General features: G+C 39.2%; 1 protein-coding gene across 2 annotated transcripts in view; it reads left to right on the top strand.

Annotated features, from left to right (window-relative positions):
- Nucleotides 1–15,100, top strand: part of plcd3a (phospholipase C, delta 3a) — a 26,631-nt gene extending 11,531 nt beyond the window's left edge. For both annotated transcript variants that reach the window (XM_010772750.1, XM_010772751.1), the window contains exons 3-15: nucleotides 5,539–5,767; nucleotides 6,814–6,943; nucleotides 7,428–7,653; nucleotides 8,457–8,658; nucleotides 11,078–11,222; nucleotides 11,458–11,610; nucleotides 11,699–11,839; nucleotides 11,948–12,098; nucleotides 12,245–12,361; nucleotides 12,624–12,802; nucleotides 13,141–13,276; nucleotides 13,551–13,700; nucleotides 13,782–15,100. In XM_010772750.1, coding sequence (XP_010771052.1) covers nucleotides 5,539–5,767; nucleotides 6,814–6,943; nucleotides 7,428–7,653; nucleotides 8,457–8,658; nucleotides 11,078–11,222; nucleotides 11,458–11,610; nucleotides 11,699–11,839; nucleotides 11,948–12,098; nucleotides 12,245–12,361; nucleotides 12,624–12,802; nucleotides 13,141–13,276; nucleotides 13,551–13,700; nucleotides 13,782–13,924 — 2,102 coding nt within the window. In that variant the 3' untranslated portion in view covers nucleotides 13,925–15,100. The remainder of the gene's footprint in view (nucleotides 1–5,538; nucleotides 5,768–6,813; nucleotides 6,944–7,427; nucleotides 7,654–8,456; nucleotides 8,659–11,077; nucleotides 11,223–11,457; nucleotides 11,611–11,698; nucleotides 11,840–11,947; nucleotides 12,099–12,244; nucleotides 12,362–12,623; nucleotides 12,803–13,140; nucleotides 13,277–13,550; nucleotides 13,701–13,781) is intronic.
- Nucleotides 15,101–15,686: the final 586 nt, after the last annotated feature.

Here is a 15,686-nt window from a genome sequence, read left to right as displayed (position 1 = left end):
TGTCCATTTTAGACGTAGGCCTATTATATTTACAGCCCTTAATAACATTCATTTTCTGGGCTCAATATGTGTCTTGGCTGTTTTTGTTGTGAAAACAAATAGACCGTAGATACACGGATTGACCGTCCTCATCCGCGCTCTTATTTTGTAAGGTAACTTCCGGTAGCAGAATATGAAAAACGGTAGTTTTTTTGTTTCTGTTTTCTGGTGATTTTATTTTTAGTTTTGAGAAGTAGAAAATGAAAATCATCCCGTTTCTTTAAGTTTAGTAAATCCCTTTTTGACCATGATAAAGAAAAACGCTTTGTTTTTCAATTTTGGTTTTTCAAATTAAAAATAAAAATAAAACTTTTTTTTTGTTTTTGAATATCCTTTTGTGAAAAGAAAATCCAATGACCAAAACATACACTGACCGGTTTGGGGTAGTAAGAAACTATTCACCCATCTGAAACACACTCTATTGTGTGTCACAGAACTGCTTTCAATAACTTGGGCATTCATAAAGTTACTGCTAAAGTCTATAGGGAGCATTCAACATCTTTGTCTTTGTGTCCCCATTAAATAAATAATTGAACAATGAGTCCCTGCAGTGACAGATGATGAGCAGGGGAGTGGGATGAGATCGCCATATGCCTTCATTTCTGTCTACAAATCGATGTCCTGCTCATTTCTGACCTTCACTGGGATGTGCTGTGAGAGCCTTGGCTTCCGACCGCTGCCCGATTGACAGTTTGATCAAGTCTAATGAATTTAGTGTTTAGCTGAGGCCAAGACCTGCAGGCCTGGCATTCTGGGACTCTGCCACACTTCGACCAGAGAACTATGGGAAGCACTGCAGACTATTCGAAACATTGCACTAACCTGGGAAATAACAAATCAGAGAGAAAAACCTTTTGCCAAATGTTGTAATTACTCACAAATTAGCATTATATGTTTTAGCTGTATTCATCTATAACGGGGTTCATTGCGCGACTCGCCAAGCTTTAATTGGTGGCTCGCATGACAGTAGGCTAAATAAAGGTCCTGCATTCAAAATGTGACTCAAGTAAAAGTAGAAACGTATTATCATCGAAATATAGTTAAAGTACCAAAAGTAAAAGTAATCATTGTGCAGATTGGTCCATTTCAGAATAGGTCCCATTTCAAGGCCATTTCCACTGATCATAATTCCATTGTTGAGGTCTACTAGAATAGATTTATATTGTGCAATTTTCCAAAATCAATTTGGTTTCTCATACAGCATCTCTGTAAACTACGTGTATTCACTGAATTTCACTCTCTGCCTTTAACGGCTCGTTGTAGCTNTATTCATACACACTGTTCATACTGCTCACAGGCTGCTGTGTATATTCCTACCCCTCACTGTTTATTCATCATTCAATTAATTCTATATTTTATTCTGTAGATTGTGTACATTACTTTTCACTTTACTGCTTGTTGCACTCCTGGTTGGAAGCTAAACTGCATTTCGTTGTCTCAGTACCTGTAATCTGTGCAATAACAATAAAGTTGAATACCTCTGTGTCGGGTACCTCTGTGTCGCCTGTCAGCTCAACATGATGCCTTTAACAATATAATAATAAAGGGCGGTGCCAGCCGTCAGCGAACCGATCCGGCCTTTCTGTGCGACTGTCACTCAAATGCGGGACATAGTCTCAATTTGTGGGACGCGGGACAATTAATAAAAATGCTTTGTGCAGTCCTGCACAAAGTGGCACACCTGGTCACCCTACACACACACACACGCTTCAAATCAAGTTGCATAAATGCTTGAGCTATGTTTTTATTATAATTACTGTGAAATCTGCCTATTATGTNGTGGTGTAGTGGGCGTTGGACGCGGGGGTACGCCGTATCCCAATTTATTTGAAGCATGATATTTTTTTTAACAGCCTAATAAATATAAAATCATTGCCAGTCTTATCAGTTGCAAGTGTGTATTTGTTTTAATAATGACGTAAACTGTTCTGACACCATAGTGTAAAATTCGGTACTGTAGCTTTAAGGCACCAGATAGCGCGACTCTCCTTCTTGTGTTTTAGTTTACACAGCAAAGCCATGCAGAGCACATCGTAGCTCAGTTCTATGCCAAAGATCATTTTGTTCTAATCCTTGGAGTAGATCTGTCTGTAAGTATACAAACTTACCTGTGTGCCAAGTTATGTTTCAAAAATGTGTTTTAATTGATTGTGTGGTTTCAATGTTTTAGATAAGCTAACTAGCTGCTAAGCTAACGGACATAGCTCATTCTTAGCATAGGCTGTTGATTATACTGCACTCTATTTGCATTATGTTGCACATGTATTATTTCAATTGCGTAACTTGTGTTGTATTTTTCTGTTTATTCTTGCAGTTTTAAAATTTCAAGCCTCAGTAAATGGTCAACTCAACAACTGTCTTCTGAGTCTTTGTTCGCTATCTGTGAAGCTATGCAGTGCTATGCATACGCAAGGGCAGAATATAAACATAATAGGCAGATTTCACAGTAATTATAATAAAAACATAGCTCAAGCATTTATGCAACTTGATTTGAAGCGTGTGTGTGTGTGTAGGGTGANAATTGCGATTAAAATACGATTAATTGCACAGCCCTAGTGAAGTGACTCTTGACCAGACTTCCAAAGAGCAGTGTCACTACAGAGCTGTACTGACTGCACAAAGAGTCACTTCACTAGGGCTGTGCAATTAATCGTATTTTAATCGCAATTATGATTTTGGCCTGCGTCAATTACGAAAACAACACAATCGAAAAAAACGATTATTTTGCTTTGCTAGGTTGTGACAGTGCACTGCAACATATTTGATCTCGTTTATTTTAGACTAATTTATTTTTATTTATCATATTTATTCTGCCCTTGCGTATGCATCGCACTGCATGCTTCACAGATAGCGAACAAAGACTCAGAAGACAGTTGTTGAGTTGACCATTTACTGAGGCTTGAAATTTTAAAACTGCAAGAATAAACAGAAAAATACAACACACGTTACGCAATTGAAATAATACATGTGCAACATAATGCAAATAGAGTGCAGTATAATCAACAGCCTATGCTAAGAATGAGCTATGTCCGTTAGCTTAGCAGCTAGTTAGCTTATCTAAAACATTGAAACCACACAATCAGTTAAAACACATTTTTTAAACATAACTTGGCACACAGGTAAGTTTGTATACTTACAGACAGATCTACTCCAAGGATTAGAACAAAATGATCTTTGGCATAGAACTGAGCTACGATGTGCTCTGCATGGCTTTGCTGTGTAAACTAAAACACAAGAAGGAGAGTCGCGCTATCTGGTGCCTTAAAGCTACAGTACCGAATTTTACACTATGGTGTCAGAACAGTTTACGTCATTATTAAAACAAATACACACTTGCAACTGATAAGACTGGCAATGATTTTATATTTATTAGGCTGTTAAAAAAAATATCATGCTTCAAATAAATTGGGATACGGCGTACCCCCGCGTCCAACGCCCACTACACCACTGGCTACAACTGTTTTATTGGAGGCCAAAGCTTTGGTCTTGAAGGCCAAGCAACTATTTTAAATTGTAATTATTTTTAACCACCCTTTGTGTTATAGCTGTAATAGCATACAGTCTCCAAACTACACCAGTGACCAGATTTACAATTATACAAAAGTAATTTCAGTAATTGTGGTGGTAATCATAAAAAATTATTAAATGCTAAGAACATTTTGCAGTGAGCTTAGGTCTTCTAACCTCCGCAGATGCATTTAACCTTTCTCATATTGACACAAAAGTAAAGTATTCGAACAAAAGAGATTAGAAAATACCAAAGGGCACAGTGTTTATTTAAACTAGAAGGCACTGGGAAGGCAAATCCATGGTTGGCTCTTAATCTTTTTTGATACTGGGTTGTAGTAGAGCGTGGCTAAGCAAGGACTTCACAACATTTCCAAAAGTTCTTTAAATGGAACTTTTTTTGCAAAAAAATCTCTTTTTGCTTGAAGTATCTCCCTTTTCTTTTCCTCCTTGTTGATTGACCTTTAGCTCTCCCACCTCTTCTCTGTTTGTGCTCTCCTTGCCGATGTTAGAATGCAGTTTGATGCTCACCCCCTCTAGCCTGACAGAGAGGGGGGGTTGGCAGGTTTATGGGTCAGGAGGTGGTGAAGGCTGTCTTGATTGTGCTGCAGCAGCTCCAAAAATACACACAGAATGCTCAAGTAGCAGCATGTAACACTCCTTACAATGATGACAACAAGCAGTGTGAGGACAGGATGGGTTCTGTAGTGTGGACAGTTACTGATAATGTCACACTGGCAGGCTGCTATGTCTAAGTGTTTGTTTGTGTGAATCCAGGATGAAATACTTGCTTGGTTCCTCTTTTCCAAAGCCCCAGGTGGGTCTCCAGGTCCAGTGCGATCTGGACATGCAGTTCAGTGCAGCGTCTGATGCTCAAAAGCATTTGTCAGTAAACACAAAGCTTTAAACATCTGCATGTCTCCCTTTCTAAACCACACGCACACATGCACATACACATTAATGTAACTTTTACCATGTCTCCGGGATAACCGCAAAGTAGGAATGTGGAGTAATTTTGAAGAGGTGGACGGCAGAGGCTTTATGACCTCCAGCAAGAGAAAGATGCTATTGTCCGGCCAGACACTGCTTATTACTCAACTGATCATTGTTTACAACACAGCAGGCCCTCAAGTGCAGAAATAGACAACTCCTAACTGTAGTAAATAAAGTTGATGTGTTAGGACCTGCTAGGTAGTGTGTGTTTGGCTGCCTTTTCTTTGAGTGTTGTCCAGACCCACCAGAGCTTTGCAAATAGATTGAAACAGTTGAAATAAAGTACTAATCTTCACCTTATTGGACTAGGACTCCTTTGACAAAATCATACACAGATAAATACAATTGTTTTGGGGATGACAATGTTGCTCATAGAGTTCAATTTCTTTCAATTGTCTACAAGTTGCAGCCTTACTTTGGATTATGACTTAATACCTGAAGATATTCCAATCCTCCTTAGCTGTACTTCAGCACTTATTAGGTAACGTAAGCATGCTAACCTTCTTAATTGATATGTCGAACATTGTAAACATTATATGAGCTTAACATCTACATGTTTGCAATGTCGTTATGATCTTGTTAGCATGGAAATGTTAACATTAAGCTAATAAAGCCTCACAACATGGCTTAGACTTTTTTGTCTTTTTTTTGTTTCTATCCTAAAAGTGAACTTTTCTCCATGTTGCTATAATAACTGTTCTAAAACCCATTACAACACCCTGCTCTTTAACTGTCAGTAGGGAGAGCGTCTGCAAGTCAGTGCGTGTGCTGTAAGAGTCATAAGGTGCAGGTTAAAATTATCACATTGAGAAGTATGTAATGTGCATATTATATTTTACAATCCTGTTGCTATGGCATTCTGGTGTTATTTATTAATCCCTGAAGAGCACATGACGTCTGACCTTAAGCTGCTTCGCTCCTTGCATTGTTGTGATCTCTTTGCAGAGCTTTGTTTACTCAACAACGCAATAACTTTTTTATTTTCCTCTCCTTTTCCAGTCGCAGTGACTGAAGTGGAGTGTGTGCGTGAAGGCTGCAAGTCCGAGGCGCTGAGGCGGCTGTCCGGGTCGGTGCCAGAGAGCCAGTGCTTCACAGTGGTCTTCAGAGGGGCCCGGAAGAGCCTGGACTTGCTGAGCCCCTGTGAGGATGCAGCAAGACGCTGGGTACGAGGGCTCCGCACTTTGAAGGAGCATGTGGCCAACATGAGTCAGAAGCAAAAACTGGACCAATATCCTTCCCAAATTTCCAATATGCTAAAATGAATATAGTGCAGCTGAGTCAGCATTGCTATGGCGACTGATTCTGCAGTCACGTGTGCCATCCCACGTCCACAGCATAGCTAAGGTGAGCAGTAATGACTAGATAAAAAAGGCATGTCTAAATATAGTTTGACACTTACTGTTAGTCACAATCCTTCACAGCCAGAGGATAATATGACTGTAAGTATCAGGTACTTAACAACATTAACATCGTTTCTGCTTCTTGATATATATTACGTTTTGTGAACATATAAATCCTCAGGGCAATTATCTTGTTTATGCTACCTTGTTATATCATTTACTCTACTGTATTTCATATTGTTGACTTTCAGCAGTCTGGGTTATCTTAAATGGTGTAATGTGTGGGGTCTGCGTTATAGTTTACACAACTCCATTAGCAGGTGACAACAAACTATAATTAGTTTCTGGTTGCTACCTTTTCTTTTATGCACATATCGTACAATAAAACAAATTGATTTAACAGACGCAAATGTCCAAAGGGATTTGGAAATAAATGCTAAAGCTAGATTTCATCAAAAAATGTAAGAGCAGGTGCAACAAACCACTCTTCAACAAGAGCCTCTCCACAGGTGTTTACAATACATTTGATATATGAGTGATTCTGAGCCAACAACACACGTTTTTTGGCTCTCAATATACACTATGTTGCCATTTGGTAGGTTTCCCTAGGTACAATTAAAGTTGTTTGATACAACAGTTCTGCAATAAAATCTAAATTCATTAAGGTTATAACTGTGCTAATTTAACTTTAGGATTATATTTTTTCTTGAATTTAGTTTGTGGAGATGGGGAATGTAATGGCAGTAGACTGACAGGTGTTTCTCTTATCTTGCCCACACTTTCAATAACAATGTAACAAGGCAACAAAACAGAAATGGTATAATGCAACAGAGATTGAAGTGTATCCTTCACATGTGAATCCAAGGACAGCCTTAATTGATAAACTATAGTCTTTAGATTTGAGTCTGGTTTTATTCCATAACCCACTATACACTTGGATCCGAGGCTACCTGAGGCGAGCGGATGAGAACCAGGATGGCAAGATGAGCTACGATGAAGTCAAACGTCTGCTCCAGATGATCAACATTGACCTGAGTGAGCAGTATGCCCACTCTTTATTCAAGGTCAGGCTCATCATGTATGCGTTTTGTGAGTTTTTTTTGTAGCACTTTAAAGGTTATTTATGTGAGCTGAATACTGAAAAAGCATTAAGACATGATGAAAAGCCAGTTTACTGTGACACCCTGGAGTCTAGTGTCTGTGCTCAATTACAGCGTCTACCCTCCACATCTTTATCCCCTCCATCCTGTCTTCCCCACAACAAATCAAGAGCCAGTTATTTCTTTATTGTTTGGCATTACTGCCTGTTGTGTCCCTGCGCTCTCTATTACAGCTGAATTGTTGGTTTGTATTCTACTTTCTAATGCAATGTCCTCTAATGACCCTCCTCAGAGAGCAGTATATTTAATGCACGTATACACAGCTGGGTTGAATTTTTATAGAGATGCTTTCCTTACAGGGAATTTGAAGTACTTCCAGAATAAAAGCATGCTGTGTTTGATATGTGAGTTTGTTTTGTTTAACTCTTCCCTCGTCCCTGTATCCCAGAGGAGTGACCGATCAGGGGATGGCCGTCTGGATCACGTAGAGATCGAGGAGTTCTGCAGGGAGCTGCTGCGGCGGCCCGAGCTTGACGCCGTGTTCAGACACTATTCCAGTAATGGTTGTGTGCTCGCCACTGCTGAGCTGCGCGACTTCCTGGGAGACCAAGGAGAAGACGCCTCGTCGAATCATGCTCAAAGCCTCATACTCACCTATGAGCTTAATGACTGGGGTAGGTCCTTAAAACAGTCATTTAAAGCTTTAAGGAAATAACCCACAACATTTTCATATAAGCTCTGTGAAAGTCCCGTTTTGAAGTCAAAATACTGATTAAGCGTCTGTTAAAATCTCTGCTGCACAACAATCTGACGCACTTTCTGTTTCCAGCAATGAGGGTCGTTTGATTTGATGAAGAACTAAGAAGCAATAATAACCATCATTGGTGAAATAAAAGATAGCAAAATAACACCCACAAAAGCTATACTATGTACTTAACAGAATATCAAAGGAAAAGGTGTCAAATTGAAATCTGAAATCCAACCAATATACATGAAAAAAGGGAACTTTTCACTGGGAAACAAAATGTTTACGATTCTCATAAATTAAATGTTTTATTTGAAAGTGAACTCATATGATATTTGTTATATATACAGTATATAATCAAATGTCCTTTAAGTAAAAAAACAACAACTACATGATATGTATGAAATGATTTGATTAATAATTATGAATGATTATGATGATTATAAGTAGTTTTCAAAAAAAGGAGTTGATCGGAAAACTGGGCCAAGAGAAGAGCAAAACAGAAACTTGATGACTGCTAAAAATGTATAATATCTCATAAAATAACAAATTAAGTCAATATGTTCTTTCCCCAGACTGTTAATCTCAATCCATGTAAGATGGAGGATGTGATTGAGGGCTAACCTTCTCTTGACCTGGCTTGTCTGCCATGTACCCAAATGTTAAGGCTTATTCATTTTAAGGTAATGTCAATTTGGTAGTAGACACTAAAGACTTTGCTATTTGTTACAGCTCAGAAGAACCGCCTCATGACCCAGAATGGTTTCACCATGTACATGCTCTCCCGAGAGAATGACGTGGTTAACCCAGACCATGCCAGAGTGTACCAGGACATGAGCCGCCCTCTGGCCCACTACTTCATCTCCTCGTCCCACAACACATACCTCACAAAGGACCAGGTCACCAGCGCGAGCAGCACTGAGCCCTACATCAGGTATTCAGACCAAGACATCTACAAACAGCAAACATTTTAGCATGATCAAAACATAATATATATTCTTACCATGTATGATCCTCAGACATGTTAAGTGCCCCACCACCTCTTCTACATAAGAAGTCTCATTTTGGTCTTCTGTTTCCCTTTGTGATAATTTTGTGTCTCTTTGTGATCACTATGTTTCTCTTTGTTTTTGTGTCTGTGCTCAATTTATGTCTCTTTAGACATTTTCTTTCTCTCTGGCATCATTCTTTGTCACTAAGTGGTAATTTCATGTCTCTTTTTGGTAATTTTGTACCTGTTTTTGCGTCATTTTTGTTGTATTTTATGGTCATTTTTGTCTATTTAGATTTAGATTTAGATAGAGCTTTATCGTCTCCCTTAGGAGAAATTTGGAATCGAGATAATAAACATAAAACATTTAGGACAATCAGTCATAGATACAGAACAGAGATCACATATCACATGGCAAAGAAACAAACAAGAAACATACAGGTACAGAACTTTCCCTATTGCACATATCCCTATTGCACATACATAAATCAAATATTGCACTTTTCCCTATTGTATTTATACATAAATCAAACATTGCACCTTCCCTATTGCACCTATGCATAGTGTCCCTCAAATTGCACATATCCCTCTTGTATCCATACCTATTTACACATATTGCACTTTCCCTATTTAACCTTCTCAATTGCACAAACTACACTGTAAACATTGCACCTCCCAACAACTCCTAACACAGCATAATCACAATTGTTTCTGACTGTTCAGCAGCTTGATGGACAGTGGAATAAAGGAAAGTTATACCTGTTCAATTTACAGTTTGGTAATCTATACCTTTTGCCCTCGTGGGCAGCAACTCAAACTTTCTATACAGGATGTGTTTGGGGTCGCATGTGATTTTACAGCCTTGCTTTCTCACCATCTCCTCAAATATCTCCTGAAGAGAGGATGGTGGAAGCATGCCAATTATTTTTCCAGCCCTTTTTATCAAGCTCTGGAGTTGTGATTTAGATTTAACTGACAAGTTACCAAACCATGTTGTGATGACATAACGAATAATAGACTCAATTGCTGCCCTGTAGAACATTAACATGACACATTTATCCACTCCATGAACCCTGAGCCTACGCAGAAAATGCAGGCGCTGGCTTATCTTTGAGCATACCTGATCCACCTGATGGGCCCAGCCTAACTGAGCATCAAAATAAATCCCCAAATATTTAAAACGTGTAACCTGCTCAACTCCCTCCCTGTTGATAAGGACTGGGCTGTGATCACCTACTGACTTGGGGTCAAAGATCATTTCCTTTGTTTTTTTAACATTTAACACCAGGTTGTGCGCCTCACACCACTTCAATCTCAAGTTCATAAATAGAAATGTCTGAGTCTCTAGTCTAGTCAGTAGACTAAGTATGGCTGTGTCATCAGAAAACTTTATAATGTGGTTGTGTGTGTGCTGACTCCTACACTCATTTGTGTAGAGTGTGAAGAGAAGAGGAGAGCTAACGCAGCCTTGTGGTGCCCCTGTGCTTATGACCTGTGTGTCAGAGAGGGTCGAGTTTACTTTCACCTGCTGCTGTCTTTCAGTTAGGAAGGAGTGATACCATCTGATTAAGTAAGGGTTCACATCCATCTGTTTGAGCTTTTTTAACATAATTTGGGGAAGAATAGTATTAAAAGCTGATCTAAAGTCCATGAACATTAATCTAGCATTTATAAGCTAAAGGATTTTCCAGGTGTTTTAGAATAAAGTGAGTTGTAGGGGTCCAAGAGGTGTTGCACCTCAGTTCGCAAGTTCCCTACAATAATCCGTTCTAGTGACTTCATAACTATTGAGGTCAAAGCCACTGGTCTGAAGTCGTTGTTGTCATGTGGGCATGGTTTTTTTGCAACTGGTATGATGACAGCTTTCTTCCATATTTGAGGGATGCTTCCCGTGTCAGCAGAGAGCTGGAATAATGGACTCCTTGCAGGGGTGAGCTCATCTGCAAACATTTTCAGCAGGAGTGCCGAAATACCTTCTGGCCCACTGGCCTTCTTAGTATGCAGTTGTTTGAAAACCCTGGCCACAGCGCTATCATCAATTATTATTATTCTATTGTGTATTGGGTCACAGGTTAAAGAGTTTGACAAGTTATTATCAATGTGATAAGCAGAATTAATATCAAAACGTTTGTAGATGTTGTGAAGTTCATTTGCTTTGTTAAGCTCATCCAGAACATGCATTTCCCTCTTCATTCACTCATTTATGAGTGTTTAGTTTGGCTTTGTGCTCATATATTCATGCCTCGACACGAAAATGTTAACAGTGACTTCAAACAGAATTTCCCCACAACCTCTTGGGGCCATGGCCAAAATCATTGGATCATTCTGTGGTGTTGGTTAAGAAATGTGTGTTCTCTGACAGGGCTCTGAATCAGGGATGTCGCTGTGTTGAGCTGGACTGCTGGGATGGAGATAAAGGTGAACCTGTCATCTACCATGGCCACACTCTCACCTCCAAAGTCACTTTCAGTGAAGTCATTGAAACCATCGCCCAGTATGCCTTCAAGGTGAGAGCAACTTGATTTAATGGTGTAAATCCTTAGCTTTGTTGGTATGCCTGCTGCTCCACGTTACTGCTAATGGAACAAGTGGTCAGTCAAGCTTGTGGTCACATACTTGGCCCTTAGGCAGTATTTTGGTTCTTACATAGCATTACAGAGTCGGGTCCTGGATTGCTATCATGTGCTCTAATTGCATTTTAATGGCTTGGCATACGTTTTCTCCCTGTGCTTCTCCCTGCAGGCCTCCCCATACCCTCTAATCCTGTCTTTGGAGAATCACTGTTCTGTGGAGCAGCAGGCGGTCATGGCCAAACACCTCCGCAAAATTCTGGGCAGCAAACTGCTCACCAAGCCCCTCAGTTCCGACCCGCCAAAAGATCTGCCTTCTCCTGAAGTACAAAACACACAGACAAACACACAGCAGGATCAGTTTTCAAAGGCCTTTACCTGTCTGGATTCCTAATGAATAGCCTTCGTTGCAGGAGCTGAGGGGGCGGATTCTGGTAAAAGCAAAGAAGCTGATCCCTCACCTGGGGCAGCTGGGTAAGAATGGCAGCTATGCCAGCTTCTCCTCGAGCTCTGAAGATGAAGTAGCAAGCAGCAATAAGAAGGATCCTGCAAAGGTCAGTTTAAAAAAAGATTTGTCATTGAGCCTGAGAAGCTGTTAAAGTGAACTTCTTTTTTACATTTTTTGAGCAGTTGACTCTAATGTTTGCATTTGCTCTTCCCAGGTCTGTTCTAAACTGAGCCCAGAGCTATCAGAGCTGGTGGTGTACTGCAGAAGTGTCCCCTTCCGTGGCTTTGAAAATGCACCTGAAAAACCTCCAAATGAAATGTCTTCCTTCTCTGAAAGTGATGCCCTCAAGCTCATCAAAGACTCAGGTACAACTGTGCAAATATTTTATATTAATTCAAAAGAGAAGGTCGAAAATATTTGTTGACATTGCTTTCCTGCAGCTGATTCCTCCACAAAATATAATCAGCCTCCAGTGTATCATGGCATGCTACTTTCTTCTTTCCATTTGCAGGGAAGCTTTTTGTGAGACACAACAGCAGGCAGCTGAGCCGGATCTACCCCTCTGGCCAGCGCCTCGGATCATCCAACTATGATCCTCAGGAAATGTGGAACGGTGGATGCCAGATGGGTTAGTACTTTCAGACGAGAAGCTTTGTTGCTGCTCTGATGGCAGCACATTTAGGCAATTCATTCTGAAAACATTATGTGGACCGTAAGTGCCAAAGAAATGTTACAGTGACTCATTTCTGCAAATTGCCGCTTCATCACAACAACATTGATGTCAACGGCTTTGACTGATTGAGAGAATTCACAGATGCTGAAATGTTTTCCCTTGGCTTTGTGTGTGATCAGGCTTGCCGTGTTACTGACTTTCTCTTTGTGCTCTGCAGTGGCTCTTAACTTCCAAACTCCAGGAGAGCAAATGGACCTGAACCAGGGCCGCTTCCTGCCCAATGGTCGCTGTGGATACCTTCTTAAACCAGCTTTTCTGTGCAGCACCACTTCCGACTTTAACCCAGAGAACACAGGAGGAGGCCCCGGTCACACCCCCACCCAGCTGACTATACGAGTGAGTGGTAACCATACACTGTATGGATATTGTATATTAAGGTGGTGGACTATTGAGCAACAGTCAATTCGATTGGTTGTCTCAAATTCATCTTAGAAAACAATTGGTTAATCATAATTAGATTTTTGATGTACTGCAATGCAATTTTGACTGACATTGTTGCTACATTCAGACTGTTTCCGTTGTTACTGTCTACTACGTACATGTTAAATTCTTTGAAATCTGTTTATTTATGATTTTTTTGGCTGTATAAATAAACTGCATTTGACTTGACTTGAATTGTTACTCTCCCATTTAAACTGGATTCGAAAACTGACTATTGTCCCTTTGATTTTTAGATCATATCTGCGCAGCAGCTTCCAAAAATTGACACGGAGAAGGTTAGCTCCATTGTGGACCCACAAGTATGGGTGGAAATTCATGGGGTGTCAATTGATAATGCAAGAAACAAAACCCAACGCATCGACAACAATGGTAATACTGAGACGTCCTTATTCAGTATCAGCTATTTTATGTAGAGAATATTGTTTTAATGAAGCATCTAACTCATTTTCTATTTTTATGCAAACATGTTATTGAAGTGAAATTATGTAATGTCATAAGTTTTTCATCATTGTTTTACTTTTTTATGATGTAAATTCAGCTCAGACATTTTTGTGAAAGCCTTTCCTGTCCAAGCCCATGATTGGTTTGTTTGAAAAGTAGGTCGTTGGATGATGTATTTACAGCTCTTGTGCGCCCTCTACAGGTTTCAACCCCCGATGGGACTGCACTCTGAGCTTCCAGCTGCAGGTCCCTGAACTGGCCCTCGTGCGGTTTGTAGTGGAGGACCACGATCACACTGCCAAAAATGACTTTGTGGGGCAGTTCACTGTACCATTCATCAGCCTACGAACAGGTGCTCATTGAAAACCCTATGCAAATTATAAATCAGTCATTACTGTGGCATGCTGTTTGTAATGTACTCTTTTTTTCTCAGGTTATCGACATGTTCATTTATTGAAGGGAGATGGTTCCAGTCTCTCCCCCAGCACACTCTTCATCCATCTCAAAGTCACCCGCAAAGGAATACCAATCAAAACTGTGTCAGAGCGTATGGCCATTGCTAAAGGCAAGGCATGACGTGCATCTGAACTAGATGGAAAGCTGCATTTTCTGACAACAAAGGGCTTTGAAAAGGGGCTCTGAGCGTGAGCAGAGAGAGGCTGTCAGTCCCTGTCCGGTCCTCAAGTGGTCCAATTTACACTGAGCAACTGCAGGAGGAAAGATGTCGCTTATCAGAGATGAAGAAGCACTCTGGCTCTCAGCAAATGAAAGCCTCAGGCTAGATAATGAATCCATTATACACTGTGGGAGTATCATGTCTTTTCCAGGACACTGAGGATTGTGGTTCTCCAAATATGGGACTTGTTACAAAATCAGTTTTAGTGTTGTTTACTCTAATTTTAGGTGGCCATCCCAAATGTGTTGGACTAAAGATTTTTGTATTTTAGAAATATTTTAACATTTTTACACTTAATTGTTTGGCTAATACTTAAAGAATGAAGATATTTAACAAGAAACAGCACTTAATTAACTTAATGAGGGGGTAAGTCCTGTCAGTGGGACTCCCAGCATGTGATTTAAATATGTATCATTTTTAATGTTTAGGAATGATGATTATAACACAAACTTATGTTATGCAGATGTAAAAATATTTTACTGTGATTGTCACAGGTTGTGCATGAAGATTATTCAAATGATTAATATGTTTTACTTGATAATCTAGATACTCTAGGCACTTTTAATTTTATGACAATATACAGTATTTCCACAACTTAAAAAATGAACTTGAAATATAAACAGTATTAACTTTAACTTAACTTTCTTAAGAATCTAAATAGTTGTATTTACCTCATTTCACAAATGTGACATTTGTTTTGTTTGATATTTGTTTGTAGGCATATTAGCTCTGTTCTGTTAACAACCTTGCAATTTATTTGTGTTGCCAAATGTTGTGTTACATTCTTCTATAAAACGTTTGGTTAAACATGAATTGCAAATAGCAAACACAATACCAATGAATTTGAGCTACTGCAAATAATTTGAAACTCATAGAGCTTCCTTGGGATAAAATGGTGCAGTAATGAGAGGTACTGCACATGGATTACTGTAATTACAGTGCATGTGATCTATATGGATTTTAGAAGCATGTAACAAGCGTTGTATTATGCATTTGTAGTGTTAAATCATATGTTATATGAATGGCAGTTGATGTTATTTATGCAAGAGAAAATACTGTCTTCATAAAAGCACTAATAACATTTCACTGTGTGAGAACTTTTTGTTATTATTGATCTTTATAGAAATAGTATGTTTGTGTGTGTATGTCTTAAGTACATTGTGCTTATAGTATAAGTAGCCTTTTTTGATCTGAATACCCTTTTCATCACTAAATATGTTGTTATTTATAACAGCAATCAGTCTAGGTTATCCACCAAACATATCCTCTCCTCGCTTGCCTCAGTGTTTTCAATTCCCATTTAGCTAAATGCAGATCACATTGCTCATATCAAGCTGGTGTGCATGTGTATGAGAAGAATAATACTTTAAATCCAACAAATTACAAATGAATGAATATTGTGAAATAAATGCTTCAAAACCAGGAGCATGTCTTAATTATAAAATCTTAGATGTTTTTCTTCTCTTTATTGCAAAAAAAGCAAAAACAAACACCAGACTTACAGTATTTACGAGGGGTTAAGGGGTACATTTTATATTATAAAAGTTATATCATGAAAAAAAAAAATGTTTAAGTTGAGGGTGCTAAATAGTTGGCATGTTTTTTTTCGTCACATGTTTTTTTATGAATTACTCATTACACATTTTTTCTTCTTCTGTTTAT

This window comes from Notothenia coriiceps, unplaced genomic scaffold, assembly GCF_000735185.1.
Source record: "Notothenia coriiceps isolate Sejong01 unplaced genomic scaffold, NC01 NC01_scaffold00011603, whole genome shotgun sequence".
In the NCBI taxonomy this organism is placed as follows: Eukaryota; Metazoa; Chordata; class Actinopteri; order Perciformes; family Nototheniidae; genus Notothenia; species Notothenia coriiceps.
Note: the sequence above shows the minus strand (reverse complement) of the source record. Positions and strands in the feature narration are given on the sequence as shown.